A 22541-nucleotide genomic window follows, 5' to 3' on the forward strand; every position below is an offset into this window, starting at 1 on the left:
TTGTGTTTCAACCTGAATTCAAAATGGATGAAATATACTTGTTGTTCACCCATCTACACACAATACCCCATAATGACGAAGTGAAAACATGTTTTTAGAAATGTTGGCAAATTGTTGGAAATTATATATAGAAATATAACCGATTACATAAGTATTCACACCCCTTTTGATATGATACTCCAAATTGAGCTCAAGTGCATCCAATTTCCTTTGATCATACTTAAAATGTCAATACAACTTGATTGGAGTACATGCATTGTCAATACCATTGTTTGGACATGATTTAGAAATGAACACGTGTCTATATAATTTTTTTATTTTTATAAGGTCCCACAGGTCTATATAAGATCCCACAGTTGACAGCGAAGTCCAAGGAACTGTCCGTAGATCTCTTGTGATGAGGCATATCAACTCAGAAAAAACCCATCCCTTTTTCAGGACCCTGTCTTTCAAAGATAATTCATAAAAATCCAAATAACTTCACAGATCTTCATTGTAAAGGGTTTAAACACCGTTTCCCATGCTTGTTCAATGAACCATAAACAATTAATGAACATGCACCTGTGGAAAGGTCGTTAAGACACATAGCTTACAGACGGTAGGCAATTAAGGTCACAGTTATGAAAACTTAGGACACTAAAGAGGACGTTCTACTGACTGATTTAACTTAAGAGAATATCTGCAAGGAAGGATGGGGAAAAATCCCCAAATCCAGATGTGCAAAGCCTTATCCAGACATACCCAAGATGACTGACCCAAAGCTGTAATCAGCGCCAAAGGTGCTTCTGCAAAGTATTGACTCGGGTGTGAATACTTATGTGAATGAGATATTTCTGTATAAAATGTTTTATAAATGAGCTAAAATGTAAAAAAAAAAAACAACAACATGTTTGCGGTATTGAGCTAAAATGTAAAAAAAAACTGTTTGAGGTATTGTGTGTAGATGGGTGAGAAAAAAAAATACATTTGATCCATTTTGATATTCAGGCTGTTGAGTAAGTCAAGGGTTACGAATACTTTCTGAAGGCACTGTGTTGATGACTGACTAGTATTTAGAATATGGATTCTGAATCTCCATGTTGTTGTAGGTGGATGATTACTCGGCAAGCTACAGAGATGGAGAACAACCGGAGCATCTAGGGGAGCAGGCAGAGCAACAGGAAGCACCGGAGGGGGAAGAAGGGGAAGACTCTCAGCTCGCAGAGGAGGTGTGAACAGAATGGGTCTCCCTCATTCACTGGCTATGTCTCAGGCGGCACCCTATTCCCTATATATTCCTATATAAGGAACTACTTAGAGTTTCAGGTCAAAAGTAATGCACTATATAGGAAATAAGGTACATTTGGGACGCAGACATTAATATTCAGAGACCCTTTTTGTCTGATGTGTTGCATTGAGTCAATGGCTGTTGTGCTGATTGACGCTAGCTGTGTGGCGATTTTGGAGTTGCCTAGGTAAAAAAAATGTGCAAATGATCAATAATGTGTGCGTAGCTAATTCTAATGGTTTAAACCATGCCGAAGGCCTGCATCTTTTGTGATGTGAAGTCAACATCTCGTATGTTCATGGTTGCAGTTTGTAGGCTTACAAGATGAACACTATCCATATATCTGATGGGTTGTTCATAATTTATGACTAAGATGGTCCCTATATTTCCAAAGGCTGAAAATGAACCAGAGCCAGAGGAAGAAGTGAAGGAGGAGGAAGACGAGGATGAGGAGGAAGACGACGATGGACAGTCCGGTCGGTTGCGTTTCAAAACAGAGCGCAAAGACGTCACGTCTGGCATTGTGCGGCTGGCAGATGCAGCAAACAAAAGAAGAAACATTCCTGAAACATTAGGTACATTTAATTACAACCTTGCACTCAGGAAACTCTTAATTCAAATGTCAATTTATTTTTGCTTCGTATTTGTTAACTGTAATAAGTAAGAGGTTTGGGCTTTGTTTGGTTGACTTGGTTAAGGTTGAAGAGCATTTCAAGCTTAACTCTAAAATGTATTTACACAACATGGATCAAAAGAAAATGCTCAACAAATCCATCTTGAGCATGTATTTTGAGCATGTATGGGCTGTATTTGAGGGCTGGTTTCACAGACATCGTTTTTAGCCTAGTCTTAGAATAATAACCATGCTCAATGGAGATTCTTCATAAGAAATGCTTTTTAGTCTAGGACAAGGCTTAAATCTGTGTCTGGGAAATTACCCCTGAATGATGTAATGCTCACTTCCTGATGTGTTTTGCCCACCAGAGCTCTCTGAAGAGGCCAAAGCAGACCTGATGGAGTTTGAGGAGAAGGAGCGCCAGAGGAAGCAGGGCCGCTTTGGGGGCCGAGGAGGAAGAGGAGGAGAGAGAGGAGGATTCAGAGGACGAGGAGGACGGGGGGGGTTCCCCGGATTCGGGATGGGAGACTTTGGTGGAGGAAGAGGACGAATGAATGACCAGCGGCTCCCAATGATGCCACTGCATATGGGCATGCAGGTAAATCTTAACAAAATGAACCGACACAATGCAAAAGGTTTGCTTCGTGTTTTCATTTTTGCCAAGGAAAAAATTTTGTGGTATTGCTATCGTCCCGGCCCTAATGTTTACCTGCAAAACTAATAAGGCACAGCCATGAAGGCTTCTTGTGATTGTTCGCAAATATGCCGTTCTCTCCATGGCCTATTGAAACCGTGATCACTTGTGCGTGAACAAAGTCAACTATTCCGCTTCTCTGCTCCCCTTATCAATGTTGATATATGGATTATACCAAAAACGTTGGCGGTAGTCCATTTAGACAGAATTATATTAAATTAATTTAGTTCTTTGCGTAGGATTTAGTTTCTCGTGGCCTTTTATTAGATATATTTTGAAGCATATAATCCATTAATCTAAGTTGTTCATCCATTGGAAGTCATTTCTGCATAGGCCACGTCTGCAGATAAGACTTTTTCCCAGACATTTTTTTTTTCTTCCCGGAATTAAAAAATCCCAAAGCTTCTGCACACGTTTTTTTTAACTTTACGCACACATTTTGTGGCCTCCTTCCCTTCACATTTCTCACTGTCAATCGTGAATGATAATTCTTTACCAGTGAAACGCCCATGCAGCATCTGCATTCAAACCATTTGATCTCAAATCAGTTTCATGAGGATAGGCATTTAGATTTTCTTGAGTTTATACAGTGTTTTGAAGTTGCCCACAGTGTTGTTTTTGAATTATGTATAGCGAGCGAATATTAGAACAGACGGTGTTAACAAATTGCAGCATAGCCTACTAGTGTATTTTGTCTAGTGCCGTGCGCTGTTGAGTTTTAGTCACATGAGTGAAAAAAATGCGGTGGTGTTTTTGTCTTAAGCTTGTCGCATGCTTCCCAGTTGAAACAGGTAGCACATATTTTGTCAGGTTTTTGTTCGTTTTGGTGTTCGGCAGTGTTTTAGGGAGCTGTTCTTGCAAACTTTTTTTCTTGAGGCAAGTCTGTAAGTCTGTAGACGAAGTCTTCGCCCATTCGTTGGTGATTGGTCAAAAGTTGGGGTGGGAACTATGGACAGGAGTTTTCAATGAAGTGTTTGCTGTCTTTCAACGAGAGAGACGAGAGACCACAGCAGCAGTTAGGCCCTACCGTCTACAGTGCGCTACTAGTTTTCATGCGACTTGTTTCACTTGAGAAGAACTGCACCAAACAGCTTAGCTAGATGAAAAATTGCTTGACTAAGACCTCCTCAGCAAAAATTTTCAAAATTAAATGACAGATTTCTTGATTTATCTTAGATTAATTTGGGCTATTTTGAGGAAGTGTTACTCCGTATGTTGTTACGGTTGCTCAAGAGGGACGAACAACATTAATATTGCCGCTTTTATTGAAGGTCTTTAGGGAGTATGCGAGCACAGACGTTTGCGTTGCCTAGCCGTGGTGGCTAGGAGCAAACCGAACCTATGTATACAGACGCCTTTAGAGTAATGTAATACTATGCTATTGCATTTGTTATGCCGAATACTATCAATATAGACAGACATTGATTCAGCTTTGATCCGACTTTATTAAACGAGCACCATTCGCCAGAGTAGCCCGTTCTCTACGAGTGAAGTAGAGCATAAGCACGTGCGGAGAAGGTGATCGGCTTCGGCATCTTTAGTCCGGACAAAAGAAGCGATCAGACAAAACTCACGTCCGCAGCCACTCCGTTCTCTATATGAAAAATGAAAATCCTTTTAAACATGCTTCTTTAAGAGGTATGGGAACGCTCAACTGACATTAATGCATTCGTGTTAGTGGTGATGTACTGTGTGGGGAATGACTGGAGGGGTGAAAATATCTTAACTTGGTTTAGAATTGATATATGACTGGCCAACAGGTAATTGAATAGGAGCTAAAGTTAACATATAGGTCTAGGTGAAGGATTAATGGTGTCTTTATTTAACTAATTTACTGAGCAATACACCCCTCCCCACCCCCCACCCCTCAAAACCTCCTCAAAGCATTGGGGCATGGACTCTACAAGGTGTGGAAAGCGTTCCACAGGGATACTGGCCCATGTAGACTCCAATGCTTCCCGCAGTTAGTTGTGTCAAGTTGGCAGGATATCCTTTGGGTGGTGGACTATTCTTGATACACACGGGAAACTGTTGAGTGGGAAAAGCCCACCAGTCTGCTACCATACCCTGTTCAAAGGCACTTAAAATATTTTGTCTTGCCCATTCACCCTCTGAATGGCACACATATACAATCCATGTCTCAATTGTCTCAAGGCTTAAAAATCCTTATTTAAGCTGTCTCCTCCCCTTCATCTACATTGATTGAGGTGGATTTAACAAGGGACACTAATAAGGGATCAAAGCTTTCACCTGGTCAGTCTGTCATGGAAAGAGCAAGTGTTCGTAATGTTTTGTATACTCAACACATCTGACTTGTTGTATTGGTCTTCCCTCTATCTCCCCCACTCTCCATTACTCTCTCTCTCTCTCTCTCTCTCTCTCTCTCTCTCTCTCTCTCTCTCTCTCTCTCTCTCTCTCTCTCTCCAATTAGCAGTCTCCTGCCAGAATGCCTCCCCCTCACCACCAAACTCATCATCAGCAGCACCATCGCCAGGGTGGCCCCGGTGGCCCCCGAGGGCCTCTTTTCCAGGAGCACAGTGGGGGCTCGCTGGCCCAGCAGCCCCTGCAACCCCTCATCCCCCAGCACATGGCCCACCGTAGCTCTCCCTCCTCACACGGGGCACCAGTCAGGCCCCAGATGGACCCGCCTCCCCGCATGATGAGTCCCCCTCCTTCACACAACCACCCCCACCAGCAACAGCAGCAGCAGCAGCCCAAGAACATCCACATCAATCCCCATTTCAGGGGCCCAGCGTCTTCCCCTGCACAAGGTAGGTCTGCACTTGCGTTCCAAGTAGCACCCTATTCCCTATATATAGTGCATTACTTTTGATGTTGTCATAAATGGCACCTTATATTCCCTTTGGGCCCAGGTCAAAAGTATTTCTTTATTTAGGGAATAGTGTGTCATTTGAGTGGCCCACTGGGTCCTTTTTCCTTAAGTTTTGGACTTATTGTAAGGATAGCACCTCCATTGAATGTTTTGAATATTTACCTCTAAGCAAAGGCGTACGTTGCCGTATGGTTGGCAGTTATCCGTGCACTGCTTTGAAAAGTGTCTGGATTAGAATGTCATGTTGTTGTTTGGGTTGAATGACAAGTGAATAGGGCTTTCAGCCAGTAATAGGTTTATTTACTTGTCGTTTTTTGGCGGTATCTCCATTCCATTCCTTGAGATTGGTTTATCTTCCCTGTCTGTCCAGACTGAAATGTGTTGGTGCGGTGTTTGTGTGTGTGGGTCTCTGTCTGTGAAAAGATCAGGGATTGCCTTCGGTCATGACTAGGGGTGTGTGTAACAGAGATAGACAGTCGGTGTGTGTTTTGAGGGGAGGGGGGTGGACAGGATAATGGGAGTGTTTACCAGAGGTTGGCATATGTCCCTTAACCCATATTTGCAACGAATTGTCCTTTTCAATTCCTGTGGAAAATGAATTGCCATTACCAGTTGCAACTCAAACTGATTTATGAATTGAAGATGCATGGAGTATTTACTGAAGTCAAAAAGCCTCATACTGTGTGATGAAATGGCCTCTTTCAGAGCCAAAAGTACCCATCCTCCTTGTCCATTAGACAACTTCAACCGCAATGCTTCACTATGTTCGTTCATTCCTTTTTGCCTCTGTCCAGCTGTGTATAAATGTGAGCCCATCTCGGAGGTGAAATGTAAGATGCGTGCCTGTGAATCAGCCTTTAGTACACACAGAGGTGCCTAATGGACTACCCTTCCTTCTCCCTACCCCTGCGTTCTCTCTTCCTCTTCTCATTTCTCTCTTGACCCCTCCTCCTTTGGTCTCTCTGCCCCATATACATCATTTGCCCCCACCCCCCACCACTCCTTCCCTCTCTCATTGCAGTGCCCTTGATGCCTCCTGCCCAGAGCCAGCCCAGACCTGCTGCGAGTCCTCAGAGGTTCCCTGTGAGTAGCAGCTGCTCCTACACACACTCCCCCATCACACGGTTAGCGCTGGGCCTCTTTGTGAGGGAAATATCATTATCGCAATTAGATACCCGCTCTGGTCCAAATACTGTTGGAGCAAATCTGTAAACACTCATACCGAGTCTGTCTGCACAACTGGAAATGGTTGATAGGGGCTTTTGGCCGTGGCTGGCCTTCTTGGAGGGCTGTGGTGGCTGAGGCTTAAATTAGTTAGCACTCTTTATGGATGTGCTAGGGCTCAAACCATGTGGTTGGCTTTACAATGGAATCCTGAAATCAGGGGCATGTCCCAAATGGCACCCTTTCCCCTACATAGTGCACTAATTTTGACCAGAGTCCTATGGGGATAGGGTAACATTAGGGACACAGTCCAGGATACAGCCCACTACCACCAATGAAAATACTACTTTTTAGGGAAATTTTGTGGCACAAAGTAGAACAGACCTTTAGAAGGCTGTTTTGAATTAGAAAAACAACCCAATAGCATAATTTTGGTTTAATACTAAGGGATAAATAGGTATTCAGTTAGTTTAAAAAAGGAAACTGGAAACTGGAGTCAGTGAAGAACCTCTGAGGCTACGTTTAGACAGGCACCTGAAATCTGATCTTTAACCAATCAGATCTGAAAAAGATCTGATGTGATCGGTCAAAAGACCAATTCATGAAGAAAAATATCAGAATTGGGCTGCCTGTCTAAACGCAGCCAGAGTAACATAGAAGTCATTACAGAGATGACAGGAAAGGAATGCCTTTAAAGTGATTACAGGACTGGCGGGGAAGTGAATTGGCCAGGCAGCCAACTGTGCCTCAAGTTACTCAGGTTGCATTAGTGCTGGGCGATTATATCAGATTAATTCGAATGTATGTTTTTTGCGCGATATTCCAAATGCCTCTATTGCAAGAAGGTTTTGAGGTTTTGTTATTTTTCATTTTTATGAGTGTTTGTCAGCTTGTTCTCATGTTGTATTTTTGGTCTCCTCTCCTTCGTGCCTCTGTGCTGTGTGTACCTTCCCAATTTACACCATAGATCTGTATATAATTAAGAAATGTAAGTCACCGCCCTAACAATGGGAGTCGTTGTCTCAAAGGCTGGAATGCAGGCGACAAGCTTTGGTCCAAAATAATCCCATAGAAATACTTTGGTCTTATTTTGGACAGATTTTTAGCGAGACTCTCCCATAGCCTCTTCCTCTATGGTTTACACACACACCAAGCCCCTCCCTCTGCCTCTCATGCCAGCAAAGTTGAGATCACATCTTCCTCTCTGGCAAGCGGTTTCAACTCGCTATTTGCATTTGAGGTTTGGTCCAAAATAATTGGTAATATGGACACCATAACATAAGTTAACTTTTCACCCTTTTCATGTCTCATCTACTCAAATTGCGCGCATAGCAGGCACTACTAAAACAAGAGTATCATTGAACATCGATTCTGGAAAATGAATGCTCAGTTTGTCGCATGTGGAATTGGTACGTTAGCAGCATTTTAGCCATAGACTCTTATACTAGCTGTCTAGTCTGTGTTTTGTAAATGTGCAATTAGCATCAACACAATCATATAAGGAATTGGCAACTCTTTGTCGTTCTGAGAAATAAGTTAGGCCACTTGATTTCAGCATCTGAACAAAGTGCACAGGCTAACAGGCTTTTAAAACAGTTGGAGATGGGCAGAAGTGTGTGTTCATAACAATTCAACTGTTCAACCTTGTTAGCAAGCAAATAGATCCAAGTTGGCTAAACTTGAAATATAAAGATTAGCTGGCTAATCACTAGCACGTGGGCTTGAGAGGTTGTTGATGAGACCTGTGTTCATTTTCTATAGCCTAATACCTGCTACAAGAAGTCATTATTGGTAAATGTGCATTATGCATGGTTATATTTGGAACAAAAAAGGTCCTTTTCATAGATGGACTTGAAAGCAAGATCCAGTATTATTGCAGCAAAAAAAAGCAAGTAACTATTTTCATGAAATATTGTAATTATTTATTAGTGGGTCTTATGGTTGTGGAATATGTATATTTAGCCTAGGTATAACTTCACAAGTCCTGAATTCATTAGATTATTGCTGACTGTTTGAAATGCAGTGTATTTGACCTTTCATTGTATATAACGCATATTTAGAGAGAACCTTTTTTTAAATGAAATACAGTACCAGTCAAAAGTTTGGACACACCTACTTATTCAAGGGTTTTTCTTTATTTTTACAATTTTCTACATTGTAGAATAATAGTGAAGAGATCAAAACTATGAAATAACACATGGAATCATGTAGTAACCCAAAAAGTGTTAAACAAATAAAAATATATTTTAGATTCTTCAAAGTAGCCACCCTTTGTCTTGATGACAGCTTTGCACACACTTGGCATTCTCTCAACCTGCTTCATGAGGTAGTCACCTGGAAGGCATTTCAATGAACAGGTGTGCCTTGTTAAAAGTTCATTTGTTGAATTTCTTTCCTTCTTAATGTGTTTGAGCCAAACAGTTGTGTTGTGACAAGGTAGGGGTGGTAAGGACTGGGGGTCTCCGAGGAGAGGTTTGAGAACCACTGATGTAGAGAACAGGGTGTCAAGCTAATTGATGCCCAGGCATCAGGTGGCACTGGTGCTGACTGACACCTTCTCGGGAAGAGCGTTTTATATGGATTAATGCAAATCAGACATTGACAAATGGATGCATCCAATTGCATTTGGCGAAAGGTTTACTTATAAACCTTGTTAACAAATGAGCCAGGATCTCGCGTTTAGAGTCTGAGTACAATTTTGGCGTTTTTCAAACAACAATCGTCCTCGTCTCCTTTCCTGTCTGTGATTGTGGTGTACGTTGATAGCAGAGAGGCTCCAGTGTGTAGCAGAGCTGTTTTTCACAATTATCAGAGTTGGAAGTAGAGGCTGGGCTGATGCCTAGCATAGTGTTGGATTCCCCAGCTGTCATTCACATTTAGGCTGCTGTTGCCAGGGACACGATTTGAAATGCAGGTGACAAAACACCCAGCAACATCCATTTACCACTGGGCAGCAGATTATGGATGATTATCATACATTACCCCCCCAATATGTAATATCATTCTATAAAACATTTGGAAAATGTATTATGAAATATTAATCTGAGGTTCCAATTAAGAGCTAATTAGGGGCTATGGCGATAGAAACTGCTAGTCAAGAATACATTTTTAGGTTTGTAATTTGTCCCAAATGTACATTTCTTGAGTCGAGCATAAAATATTATCCAGCATATCAAGGGACTGTTGGTTAAAATATAATATATTTTGCCATTTGTTCCAAATGTGAATATGTTGTAATATCATCAGGTTAGATATTGAAAATATAAAAGTAGCCTAGGTTCCACATTGTCCAAGCTACAAAGATGACATTAAAAGGTGACATTGAAGTCACATCAGTGCAAATTTCTTTCTGATGGTGGAGGCACTTGTCTAATATATCTTTCAGTCTCATTGGTCAACAGTACCATTGTCCTTTACATATGAAATTCCTCCATAAACAGTGGCAACAATGTGAAATTTGTACAAGACAATATGTCCAAAGAGGGACCGAACAAAACAAATGCCACTTCTAATCCTCTTCATTTCCATTTCTCAGTGAATGGTTTGACATATGACCCGGTCCATTGTATGACGTTTGTTTTAGCTAGCCCTCCTCTTTCCGAGAGGGATATCTGCAGCATCAGTTACACATTGAGCACCTCTCAGCCTGTTTATCAAGGATTAGCACTCAGTGCGGATGAGCCGCGTTATCAAATTCATACAAATTTCCAGAGGTATTATGTAGGCAACCGAGTCTCCATTGTGCAAACGGGACTGACCTTTGGAACAGAGCGATAATGTCCAAACTAACAATATGATCCGCTCCCTCTCGTCCTCTGCTTCGTTAAGCCCCGTTGATTAACTTTCAGTTAAGCAACTTTGGCGACTCTCTCTCCCTTCCAGCACTCAAAACGCTCCTCTATCCATTTCTAAATGCCGGCAGTCTACCGGCGAATCAAGGTGGATTAAGCCTAGATAGCATTTTAAGTAATTTACAAAGGGGCGAGGAGGATGGAGGCCTAAGCAACCCAGTTGTGGAATTGCCACGTTTTGAGTTGAAGGTTAATTTTTCAACAGAGACGGATGTTTAAGCGAATAAAAGAGAGACCGGCTATGGGTGGGGGTGGGGGGATCTTATTCCGAGGAGGGATTATGGGATCGTTATCTGCTGCTTTTCCTTGAAGGTAGACTAGACGGAGCACTGTGGGGGGATTTTGTGCTGTGTGGAAAGCTGTTGTACATACACAATGGGTAGATGAAACAAAGAAATTAGCACTGATCTAACACAAGCCCAATATGCTCTGCCGTCCATGTTCCCGAAAACGCGAGCAGGTCCCGTCAACAAAGTTCTATGTAGGCTTTAGTGCAGGTTTACCAGAGATCCATTGTTATACGATTGTTAGCCGTTTCTCAAATGAATGTTTTCCTGGCCAAGATGGCAGATTTTTTTGTCATGATGCTTAGGATGCCAATGAACACTAGTGAATTTAGAGGTTTACTCTCACTTATTCTCAATGGTATTTCTTACAAAATGGTGTAAACATTGATACATTTTACCCTGGTCAACATCGTGCCTAATAAGAATCAATTCCGAGCACTCGCTCCCTTTGTAGTATAATATTGTTACCCAAAATGCACCCTTTTCATTAGTTTTAATTAGTTTGTGATTACTGTGGTTCCCAATGTGGAATTCAATGTATGAGTGTGTGTGCACCTCTCCCCCTCACAGGGATCAGGGGACTTCCAGCAGCAGCACATGCCTGGTAATTTTGGCCAGAGGCCCCCGCATCACATGGAGCCCTGGAGGAACCAGCCTCCCCCCGGCCCCCAGGACAGAGAGCCCTTCTTTATCGGGGGTAAGACCACAGCCTGCATCTCAAATGGCACCCTTTTTTCCTATTTAGTGCACTACTCTTGTCCCAAATGTCACCCTATTCCCTATATAGTGAATTACTTTTGACCAGGGCCCCTCGTCATAAGTAGTGCGCTATATAACAGGGTGCCATTTGGGATGCAAACCTCCTCACCAAGACACACACACCTAGCTCGCCCACCCACGCGTCCTTCCCTGCCTTTAAGGGGTTAAATCGTCTCTCTTAGCATATCCAAGCCTTCTGGGCATTAACCCCTAGCAGTATACCTTCAGGGTACGCTGCGAGCGTAATTGCAGAGTTCCATTAACTAAATTAATGTTATACAGTGCCTTCAGAATGTATTCACATCCTTTGACTTTTTCCACATTTTGTTGTGTTACAAAGTGGGATTAAAATGAATTTAATTAGATTTTTTTGTTGTCAACGACCTACACAAAATACTCTAATGTAAAAGTGGAAGAAAAATGGGTACTTTTCTAAAAAAAGTACTAATACTGTATATCTTGATTAGATGAATAAGCATTCAACCCCCTGAGTCAATACATGTTAGAATCTACTTTGGCAGCGATTACAGATGTGAGTACATGTTTTTATTTGTTCTTCAAGCTCTGTCAAATTGGTTGTTGATCATTGCTAGACAACCATTTTCAGGTATTGCCATAGAGTTTCAACCAGATTTAAGTCAGGAACAATCACTGTGGAAAGCAGACTGAACCAGGTTTTCCTCTGGGATTTTGCCTATGCTTAGCTCCATTCCGTTTCTTCTTTATAATGAAAAACTGCCCAGTCCTTAACGATTACAAGCATACCCATAACATGATGCAGCCATCATTATGCTTGAAAATATGGAGTGTGGTAGTCAGTATTGTGTTGTATTGGATTTGCCCCAAACATAACACTTTGTATTCAGGACAAAAAGTGAATTACTTTGCCACATTTTCTGCAGAATTACTTTAGTGCCTTGTTGCAAACAGGATGCATGGTTTTGGACTATTTCTATTCTGTACAGGCGTCCTTCTTTTCACTGTCACTTAGGTTAATATTGTGGAGTAACTACAATGTTGTTGATCCATCCTAAGTGTTCTCCTATCACAGCCATTATACTCTCTAACTGTTTTATAGTCACCATACTCTCCAGCAACTGAGTTAGGAAGGACACCTGTATCTCACCATCCTTAAAGGGATATTCAATGTCAGATTTTGTTCCCCATCTACCAATAGGTGCCCTTCTTTGTGAGGCATTGGAAAACCTCTCTGGTCTTTGTGGTTGAATCTATGTTTGAAATTCACTGCTTGACTGAGGGACCTAATTGTATGTGTGGGGTACAGATATGAGGCAGTCATTCAAAAAACATTTTAAACACCATTATTGCACACAGTCAGTCTTTGCAACTTATTGTGTGCAATCTTATTTAGGCTTGCCATTACAAAGGTGTTTAATACATATGGACTCAAGACACTTCAGCTTTTAATTTTTAATTCATTTGTAGAAATCCCGGAAGTCATAATTCCACTTTGACATTATGGGGTATTCTGTGTAGGCCAGGTTCTCAATTTAATACATGTTCTATTCAGGCTATAACACAACAACATGTGGAATAAGTCAAGGGGTGTGAATACTTTCTGAAGGCAACTGTATGTATGTGCACCGACATGCTTTCGAATGAGTCGGGGCTCCTAATATACAAGCGTATCACACATTTTCTAAATTACTGCTTATGTGGAATGAAATATTGGTGTTGTGTTATTTTCTGTTGATAGAGATGTAGGCCTATGTGTGCTGCTTCCCTCAGCCTTAGTCCATGCAGCCAAGACTCGAGGCAGTCGCTGTCTGATGTATTAAAAGTGAGTGGGAAATGTGGCGACGCAGCAAACAACTTGACGTCTCTGTTGTGGATTTTTCCTCCCTCCTACTTCCCCTCCTGTTCTATAGACCCAGGGCGGTTCCCTGGGCAACAGCAGCACATGTTCGAGCACCAGAACCCTGGCTTACTCATAAACAGTAACAACCATCAGATCCCCAGCCAGGGCCACATGACCTTCAACCAGCCAGGCCTAGGAGGGTTCAACCAGCCAGGCCAGGGTCCAGGGGGCCAGCTAGGGCTGTTCCAGAGAGAGCCCCCCAGACCCAACCTGCCTCCCCAGGGCCACCCCCAGGGCCACCAGGGCATGGCCAGCCTGACGGGGCTCGGTGGACCCCCCAACACCAGGCCCTTCATGGGCCACATTCAGCCCGGGTTTCAGCAGCAGCAGGTGCCCCCCGGGCCCTTCCCCCTGCAGCAGCTCCAGTTTGGGATGCAGGTACGGATGAGAGTAAGTGAATCTTCTACCAATGAACGTGTGTGGCAGTGGCCTGCGCTTTGCCTGTGCAAGGTGGAGTGGAATGATTCAGGGATTGGTCCACAACTGGGTATGTGTTGTCTATTGCTGAAGTATTTACTGGGCATAGATGGAAATCACTTCAGTTTATATTGTATACTATGGGTTTTTACAAGCTTCTTCACAATTAGTGATTATGGGGTTGCAGGTGGTTAGAGCGTTGGGCCAGTAACCGATCGAATCCCCAAGCTGACAAGGTAAAAATCTGTCGTTCTGCCCCTGAACAAGGCAGTTAACCCACTGTTCCTAGGCCGTCATTGTAAATAAGAATTTGTTCTTAACTGACTAGCCTAGTTAAATAAAGGTTCAATAAAGAAATAAAACAATTATACAATACCTGTTGGGATACATATCAAATGTGAAATATGGTCCTTATTCTTAATTCATGAATTTCGTACCATTCTTACTCGGTTATAAAAATATTGGAACCGCTTGTTGAATATTCCCTGTTTAGTGAAAAAGTCATTAAAACAGCTAATATTTCTCAAAGAGACCTTCCCATGCGGTATGAATGGTGAGGCGCAGACAAGAGTGCCCTCTAGTGTACGGCTCATTGTTCTACCTCTGTTGCCGCGGCTATATGAGGACACCGATTGGAGGTTAATCATATGCATGTAACCGTTTCTCCTTACAGAAGCTCCAATCGCCTGCATATGAGAACTTTAGAAGTGTGGCTGATTTTATTTTTATTGTTTCAAGTTGTAAGTCAAAACAGTCAATCTTTTACCCTGTCTTGTCAGAATCACTCATTCTGCCCACTTTGTCCTTTTGCGTTGAAATTAAAACTAGGGCTTGATGCAGCACGGCCCTCCCCACTCGCACCTCCAGCATCACGACTTGCCTCTCTCCCATCAACAACAACAGCAGCACCACAGACAGGACCTGTCTCAGCCGCCCCCCCACCACCACTCACAGCACCAGCTCCACCCCAACGAGCAGCGGCAAGGCCCCATGATGCACCATGGCGGTGGGCAGGGCCAGCCCCTCTTTCACCAGATGCAGCAGCACGGCAGCCCCAGGCAGACGCACCCTGGCGGACCCCACCCACAGCAACGGAACGCCCCCATCAGGCCCCGTATGGTGAGCAGCTAGTATCGGTCGTAGGACTATTTGGATTCATGACACGTTCCAACTGATTTCGAAGGAATCAATGTGCTTTGCTTTCAATAAAAAAAACTATGTGCACAGAAGAAGAAAAATCACATTGGTTATATAGATATATAAAGCTGATGTCAGTTCGGAAGTGGCTAGTGATTTTAGAATATGATTGTGATCCAAACACTAACAAAATATAAATCCCCCCCCCCACTTCCACAGAACCCTCCTGCACTGAAAGTCCTTCCCCAGCGCAACAGCAACCTCCGCGAGCTCCCCGTGGCACCTGGCAACCAAAACATGAACAATGTCCGCCCCGCCTCGGCGCCCAACGTCAGGCCCGTTGCCAGGGCAATGCAGGCGGGGGTGCGACCGAGCCTGAACGCTTGGCCGGTCCCCGGCGGTGGCAGAGGGAGAGCCCAGCCTACTGCTGCCAACAAGGCTGCAGCACAGCTACCTGGACCACCTGAAAGAACGGTGGTTCGCAGGGATTCCACAGGCACTCTGCCAAACATAGCAGTACAGGTCAGTCCTGCACCACATGTTTGTTTCCCCGTTTTGGCCATGACCTCAACACCGTTTTGTTGAGACACTACTTTTGGGTGCTCCCCAAACGGCACCCTATTCCCTACATAGTGTATATAGGGCTCTGGTCAAAAGTGGTGCACTATGTAGGGAATTATGGTGCCATTTGGGATGCACACAAAAGTAGTGTATAAATAAAACGGTGTTGAGGTCATTGCCAAAACGGGGAAACAAAGGCAAACGGCTTGGATTCTCATATATGAGTGAGTCATATGAGTCATATATAAGTGGCTTCTTCAGTTTCACCAATCATTTTGTATTTTTTTACCATCACATTCAAGGTGTGGCGATAATTTGAGAATTTTGACACATTGTGCCTGTAAAATTCAGTAACCTGACATATTAAGCCGTGCTAAGCCCGCCGTGTTCAGTTAGATGGAGCAGTGAATGCTATTCTGTTTATTAATGGCCCGATCATAAGGTTATAAATTAGTTGAGACTCGTTCACCGGGGAGTCCATTGGAAACGGAATCAATATCATAGTATATTTCTCTGGGGTATCGCTTCTCATTACTGCTGTGAATGTCACACCAATTTAGACGGTTCCAGTGGTAGTCACTGCAGCTCTGTGACTGCACCCTATTCCCTATAGTGCACCCGCGCGAGTCGAAAGTAGTGCACTATAAAGGGAATAGGTTGAGGGGCACTGTGTGCCCATAGGACTTTGGTCAAAAGTAGTGCACTATATAGGGAATAGGGTGCCAGTGGGGATGCTACCCATGTTACTAGCTCATGGAGAGTGTGAGTGTGATGTTTCTCATAGTGTTTGGTTGGTTGCAGGATCCTGATGAGGACGAAGAGACGCGGCAGTACCGTCTGAAGATCGAGGAGCAGAAGCGACTCCGGGAGGAGATCCTGAAGAGGAAGGAGATGAGGAGGCAGATGCAAGCCGGCGTTCGCAAGAAGGAGCTTCTGGAGCGCATCAACGGCCAGGGTGACCCACCACAACAACAGCAGCAGAGGCAGTTTCCACCTAAACCCCAACAGCCCCAGCAAGGTTCTACTGCCTTCCCTCCTAAATGCACTCCACCGACGCCCCCCGCGCTCCGCCAGAACGTGAAGACCCGCCTGCAGATGACCAAGGGCCCGGGTCAGCAAGCCCCAGCGCCAGGCTGGCAGGGGGGCCAACAGGGGCATAACACGGGCCCTGGTTCCAACCCTACCCAGCAGGCCCAGCAACAAAATCAGCAGCAGAGGAGGAACGTTACCCAACTGAACCCTATCAGACCAGGGAGACCCACTGCCCTGGGGAACATGCCCATGCAGGGAGCCCTGATGGCAGGTCTGAGTCCAGGCCAGGCCCAGGCTCTGGGGACTAAGTCAGGGGTGAAGAGAACTGTGATGCAGCGAGCCAATAGTGGAGACAGAGCGGGGCCACACATCCCCCAGAAAGTTAGAGTTGTCAAGCTTCTAGGAGGGGTGAGTGTCTGGTTTGCTCATTTGTTTTTAGACTTGACAAATATAGGATTGCAAAATTCTCTGAGATTCATGAAATCAGGAGGGAAATCTGAAATCCTTTAACAAGGATATCTGGAAAACATGGACATTTGGAAAAATGTACTGGAATTTTACAACCTTAGACAAACGGTATCTTTATTGTTTGGTTAGTGCCTTTGTCCCTCCACCCTCCATCTTTGTTCCCTTGAATTCAACTCAAGAATTTCCAGATACTTTTAAATGTCACTCACTCCCTAGGAGGAACTCATTTTTTGTAACCTATTCGGAATGACATATCTCTGACGGTTTCATTTTGGCAAAATGGATCCAAAGTGTCTGATTCCCTTTGTTTGAGTGGTGGTATTGAGGATTAGGTGCTTCCACACCAATCTTACCGTTTAAACAATGAAAGGCGCCAGTCAATAAACTGTCTGGCATTCATCTGACATTTATCGCATTTATTTGGTAGCGACACCAGTCCACTGCCCTCAAAGGTTCGTGTCTGTCCTTTTAAAGGCAAAAAGATAAAGACAAGGGAACTTGGAAGTGTAAAACAGAAAAGAGCGTTATAAGCCAACTGTGTGTCCCCGATTCAATCCCTCCTTTGTCAGCGTCGATCATTTTATTCTCATTTGATCAAGTCACTGCCGCCGCCGTAATTATGAATTCATCTCGTTTGTAAACTGGAAATGGCTTTGTGTTCAAACATTCATATTTGTTGTTGAGGCCTTTGTGAGATGTGATGGTATTTTGGAGTAAGCTGCGTTGCCGCCATCCCAGAGGATAAGGCTGTAAAGGCTGAATCGCAGGCTCTCTCTCTCTCTCTCTCTCTCTCTCTCTGCTGCCTTAGATTAAGATAACTGGGTGTCAGCCACGTTAATAGAAACCTTTGCCGTGCTATCTGAAGTGCCGCATCTCAGAGGGAGAACGAGAGAGAGGGAGGGAGCCCATAGCTGTGCTGAAAAGCAGATTCTCCTGATGCTCTCTCTTCCATATTGTTCCGCTGTCATCGACGGCAGCCTGACGATGTTCTTTCCCTCGCTCTCTCCTTCTCTCTCCCTCCCTCGCGCTCTCCATCAGCCATCTCTCAGGTGTGTGAGCTATAGAAACGTCAACCCCCGACACGTGGCAATTAATCTTCCTTTAACAGGGCGGCTCTGCGCCATAATACCTGTGTGTAAAAAAGAGTCACCACTTTTGAGGGATTTGGATTTGTATAGCTTAGGCAGTGCAGATAAGGGGGAAATTAAATTTTCATCAGACAGAACAGGGCCCTACAATGCAACACGCGGCACAAAAGCAAGTGGGGTGGGGAGTAGAGGGGGAGGGGTAAAGGGACAGGGAACATGTCACTCGGTTGTAATGCAGCTTAGCATCTGATGGGAGCAATCAGCAGCTGTAGATTTCTATAGGAGGATTAATCCATTTGCTGGGGGGGGGCAAGAGACGGGTCAGTCATATATATCACTGCTGTCTTTCTCTCCCCCGTTCTCTCTCTCCCCGGTATTGATCTGTCACATTTAGAATAAGAGAGGAGACGATTTAGAATAAGAGAGGAGACGAGAGACGACCTTTCAGCTGTGTCAGCCTGTGCGTGTTTGTGTGTCGTGTGTGTATAAGCATGGTAATCGTAGGCTGCACAGCCCCAGCTATCTGTAACTCTATTTAATAACGAGTGTGTCCATCCACCATTCCGTGTTGTATCCATTCACAGCATGAGGCCCACACTGCTCCACCTCAAAGCTAATGTCTTCATGGGTATTGTGAGGTGTGAACGGGGAAGCCAGACTCGCTTCAGACATTGCTTTGGCGGTCCATTTTGGCAGGATCTTTTTCAACCATTCTGGAATCGGTGATCGGTCTGTGTTCTCTGCATCGCCAGGCACTTGTGTTGATTTCAAGGACTTAGGACTCCAGTCGGACAATACACTGTATAACTGTGTGTTAAAACCAAGAAATGTGTGGAAAGGCAATCGATCAGAGGGTATATGTCCGAAATGGCAGCCTATTCCCTACAAAGTGTACAACTTCTGACCAGAGCCCCCTATGGGTAGTGCACTACAGTCAAAAGGAGTGCAGTGCCTTCACAAAGTATTCATACCACTTGACTTATTCCACATTTTGTTGTGTTTCAGCCTAAATTAAAAATAGATGATATATAATTGTTGTTCACCCATCTACACACAATACCCCATAATGACAAAGTAAAAACATTACATTTTAGAAAATGTATTGATATTGAAATACAGATTTATATAATTTACTGAAGTATTCACACCCCCAAGTCTATGCTTTATAGAAGCACCTTTGGCAGTGATAACAGCTGTGAGTCTGTAGGTAAGTCCCTAAGAGCTTTCCACACTTGGATTGTGCAACATTTGCCCATTATTATTTTCAAAATTCTTCAAGCTCTCTCATTTGTTGTTGATCATTGCTAGACAACCATTTTCAGGTCTTGCCATAGATTTTCAAGTAGATTTAAGTCAAAGCCACTCAGGAACTTTCACTATCTTCTTGGTATGCAACTCCAGTGTAAGTGTGACCTTGTGTTTTAGGTTATTGTCCTGCTGAAAGGTAAATTTGTCTCCCAGTGTCTGGTGGAAAGCAGACTGAACCAGGTTTTCCTCTATGATTTTGCCTATGCTTAACTCTATTCTGTCTTTTTTATCCTGAAAAACTCTCCAGTCCTTAAAGATTACAAGCATAACCATAACATGATGCAGCCATCCATATGCTTGAAAATATGGAGAGTGATACTCAGTACTTTTATTGGATTTGTCCCAAACATAACGCTTTGTTTTCAGGACAAAGCTTTACCACATTTTTTTGCGGTATTACTTTTGTTGCAAACAGGATGCATGTTTTGGAACATGTTTTATTCTGTACAGGCTTCTTTCTTTTCACACTGTCAATTAGGTCAGTATTATGGAGTAACTACAATGTTGTTGATCCATCCTCAGTTTCCTTCTATCACAGCCATTAAACTCTGTAACTGTTTTAAAGTCACCATTGGCCTCATGGTGAAATCCCTAAATGGTTTCCTTCCTCTCTGGCAACTCTGTTAGGAAGGACCGCTGTATCTTTGTAGTGACATGGTGTATTGATACACTATACAAAGTGTAATACATAACTTCACCATGCTCAAAGAGATATTCAATGTCTGCTTTTTATTTTTCCCATCTACCAATAGGTGCCCTTCTTAGCCAACCATAGCAAAACCTCCCTGGTCTACAGAGATGAGGTAGTCACAAAAAAATTCATGTTGACCCTTGGCCTACAATTTCCGCGCCCCTACAGAAATCTAACATGATAACAAAACATTATTATCAAAATCCGTCTGTTTAAGCTAAAGATAACTGATTTTTTTTTGTTGCCTGGGCTGCGTTTCAATCCACCGCATCCGCCGATATTGCATTTCCACATCTGCGGTGAAAGGTGGCAGAGCTAGAGCGGTGTTTGTCAGACCATGAGACATCCCGAAAATCGTTCTTCTTACAAAAACATCTAACGGTTTGGGCTGCAAACTATTATGACCACTCCTAAGACTTATCATAAGGTCCCTGGTACTCGTTTAAAAAATGAATGGAAGTATATATGGAGTTTAGTGCCTAAAATAAAGGGATAAATAAATAATTTCTTTGATCTCTCAGATATACAGTTGAAGTCGGAAGTTTACATACAATTTAGCCAAATACATTTAAACTCAGTGTTTCACAATTCCTGACATTTAATCCTAGTAAATATTCCCTGTTTTATGTCAGTTAGGATCACCACTTTATTTTAAGAATGTGAAATGTCAGAATAATACTAGAGAGAATTATTTATTTCAGCTTTTATTTCTTTCATCACATTCCCAGTGGGTCAGAAGTTTACATACACTAAATTAGTATTTGGTAGCATTGCCTTTAAATTGTTTAACTTTGGTCAAATGTTTCAGGTAGCCTTCCACAAGCTTCCCACAATAAGTTGGGTGAATTTTGGCTGACTTCCTGACTGATGTCTTGAGATGTTGCTTCAATATATCCACATAATTTTTCTACCTCATGATGCCATCTATTTTGTGAAGTGCACCAGTCCATCCTGCAGCAAAGCACCTCCACAACATGATGCTGCTACCAATGTGCTTGACGGTGCAAGCCTCTCCCTTTTTCCTCCAAACATAACGATGGTCATAATAATAATAATATATGCCATTTAGCAGACGCTTTTATCCAAAGCGACTTACAGTCATGTGTGCATACATTCTACGTATGGGTGGTCCCGGGAATCGAACCCACTACCCTGGCGTTACAAGCGCCATGCTCTACCAACTGAGCTACAGAAGGACCACCATTATGGCCAAACAGTTCTGTTTTTGTTTCATCAGACCAGAGAACATTTTTCCAAAAAGTACGATCTTTGTCCCCATGTGCAGTTGCAAACCGTAGTCTGGCTTTTTTATGTCGGTTTCGGAGCAGTGGCTTCTTCCTTGCTGAGCTGCCTTTCAGGTTATGTTGATATAGGACTCATTTTACGGTGGATATAGATACTTTTGTAACTGTTTCCTCCAGCATCTTCACAGGGTCCTTTGCTGTTGTTCTGTGATTGATTTGCACTTTTCGCACCAAAGTACGTTTATCTTTAGGAGACGGAACGCGTCTCCTTCCTGAGCGGTATGACGGCTGAGTGGTCCCATGGTGTTTATACTTGCGTACTATTGTTTGTGCAGATGAACGTGGTACCTTCAGGCGTTTGGAAATTGCTCCCAAGGATGAACCAGACTTGCGGAGGTCTCCAATATATTTTCGGAGGTCTTGGCTGATTTCTTTTGATTTTCTCATGATGTCAAGTAAAGAGGCACTGAGTTTGAAGGTAGGCCTTGAAATATATCAACAGGTACACCTCCAATTGACTCAAATGATGTCAATTAGCCTATCAGAAGCTTCTAAGGCCATGACATTATTTTCTGGAGTTTTCCAAGCTGTTTCAAGGCACAGTCAACTTAGTGTATGTAAACTTCTGACCCACTGGAATTGTGATGCAGTGAATTATGAGTGAAATAATCTGTCTGTAAACTATTGTTGAAAAAAATGACTTGTGTTGTATACAGTCTTGGCCAAAAGTTTTGAGAGTGACACAAATATTAATTTTCACAACGGTTGCTGCTTCAGTGTCTTCTTTATATATTTTTGTCAGATGTTACTATGGAATACTGAAGTATAATTACAAGCATTTCATAAGTGTCAAAGGCTTTTATTGACAATTACATTAAGTTGATGCAAAGAGTCAATATTTGCAGTGTTGACCATTCTTTTTCAAGACCTCTGCAATCCGCTCTGGCATGCTGTCAGTTAACTTCTGGGCCACATCCTGACTGATGGCAGGCCATTCTTGCATAATCAATGCTTGGAGTTTGTCAGAATATGTAGGGTTTTGTTTGTCCACCCGCCTCTTGAGGATTGACCACAAGTCCTCAATGGGATTAAGGTCTGGGGAGTTTCCTGGCCATGGACCCAAAATATCAATGTTTTGTTCCCCGAGCCACTGAGTTATCACTTTTGCCTTAATGGCAAGGTGCTCCATCATGCTGGAAAAGGCATTGTTCATCACCAAACTGTTCCTGGGTGGTTGGGAGAAGT

The 22541-nt window shown here is 43.2% G+C and overlaps 1 protein-coding gene across 4 annotated transcripts in view; it reads left to right on the forward strand.

The window, feature by feature from the left end:
- The window catches only part of LOC123991101 (RNA-binding protein 33-like), a 45474-nt gene that overhangs the window by 15066 nt on the left and 7867 nt on the right, over nucleotides 1-22541 (forward strand). Inside the window, exons 6-15 of one of the 4 annotated variants that reach the window (XM_046292305.1) lie at nucleotides 1089-1208; nucleotides 1662-1842; nucleotides 2252-2481; nucleotides 5009-5348; nucleotides 6432-6493; nucleotides 11283-11409; nucleotides 13361-13740; nucleotides 14596-14886; nucleotides 15124-15426; nucleotides 16267-16905. In XM_046292305.1, coding sequence (XP_046148261.1) covers nucleotides 1089-1208; nucleotides 1662-1842; nucleotides 2252-2481; nucleotides 5009-5348; nucleotides 6432-6493; nucleotides 11283-11409; nucleotides 13361-13740; nucleotides 14596-14886; nucleotides 15124-15426; nucleotides 16267-16905 — 2673 coding nt within the window. The remainder of the gene's footprint in view (nucleotides 1-1088; nucleotides 1209-1661; nucleotides 1843-2251; nucleotides 2482-5008; nucleotides 5349-6431; nucleotides 6494-11282; nucleotides 11410-13360; nucleotides 13741-14595; nucleotides 14887-15123; nucleotides 15427-16266; nucleotides 16906-22541) is intronic. The other 3 variants (XM_046292307.1, XM_046292308.1, XM_046292306.1) reach the window with 3 other exon arrangements.

This window comes from Oncorhynchus gorbuscha, linkage group LG12, assembly GCF_021184085.1.
Source record: "Oncorhynchus gorbuscha isolate QuinsamMale2020 ecotype Even-year linkage group LG12, OgorEven_v1.0, whole genome shotgun sequence".
NCBI lineage: Eukaryota > Metazoa > Chordata > Actinopteri > Salmoniformes > Salmonidae > Oncorhynchus > Oncorhynchus gorbuscha.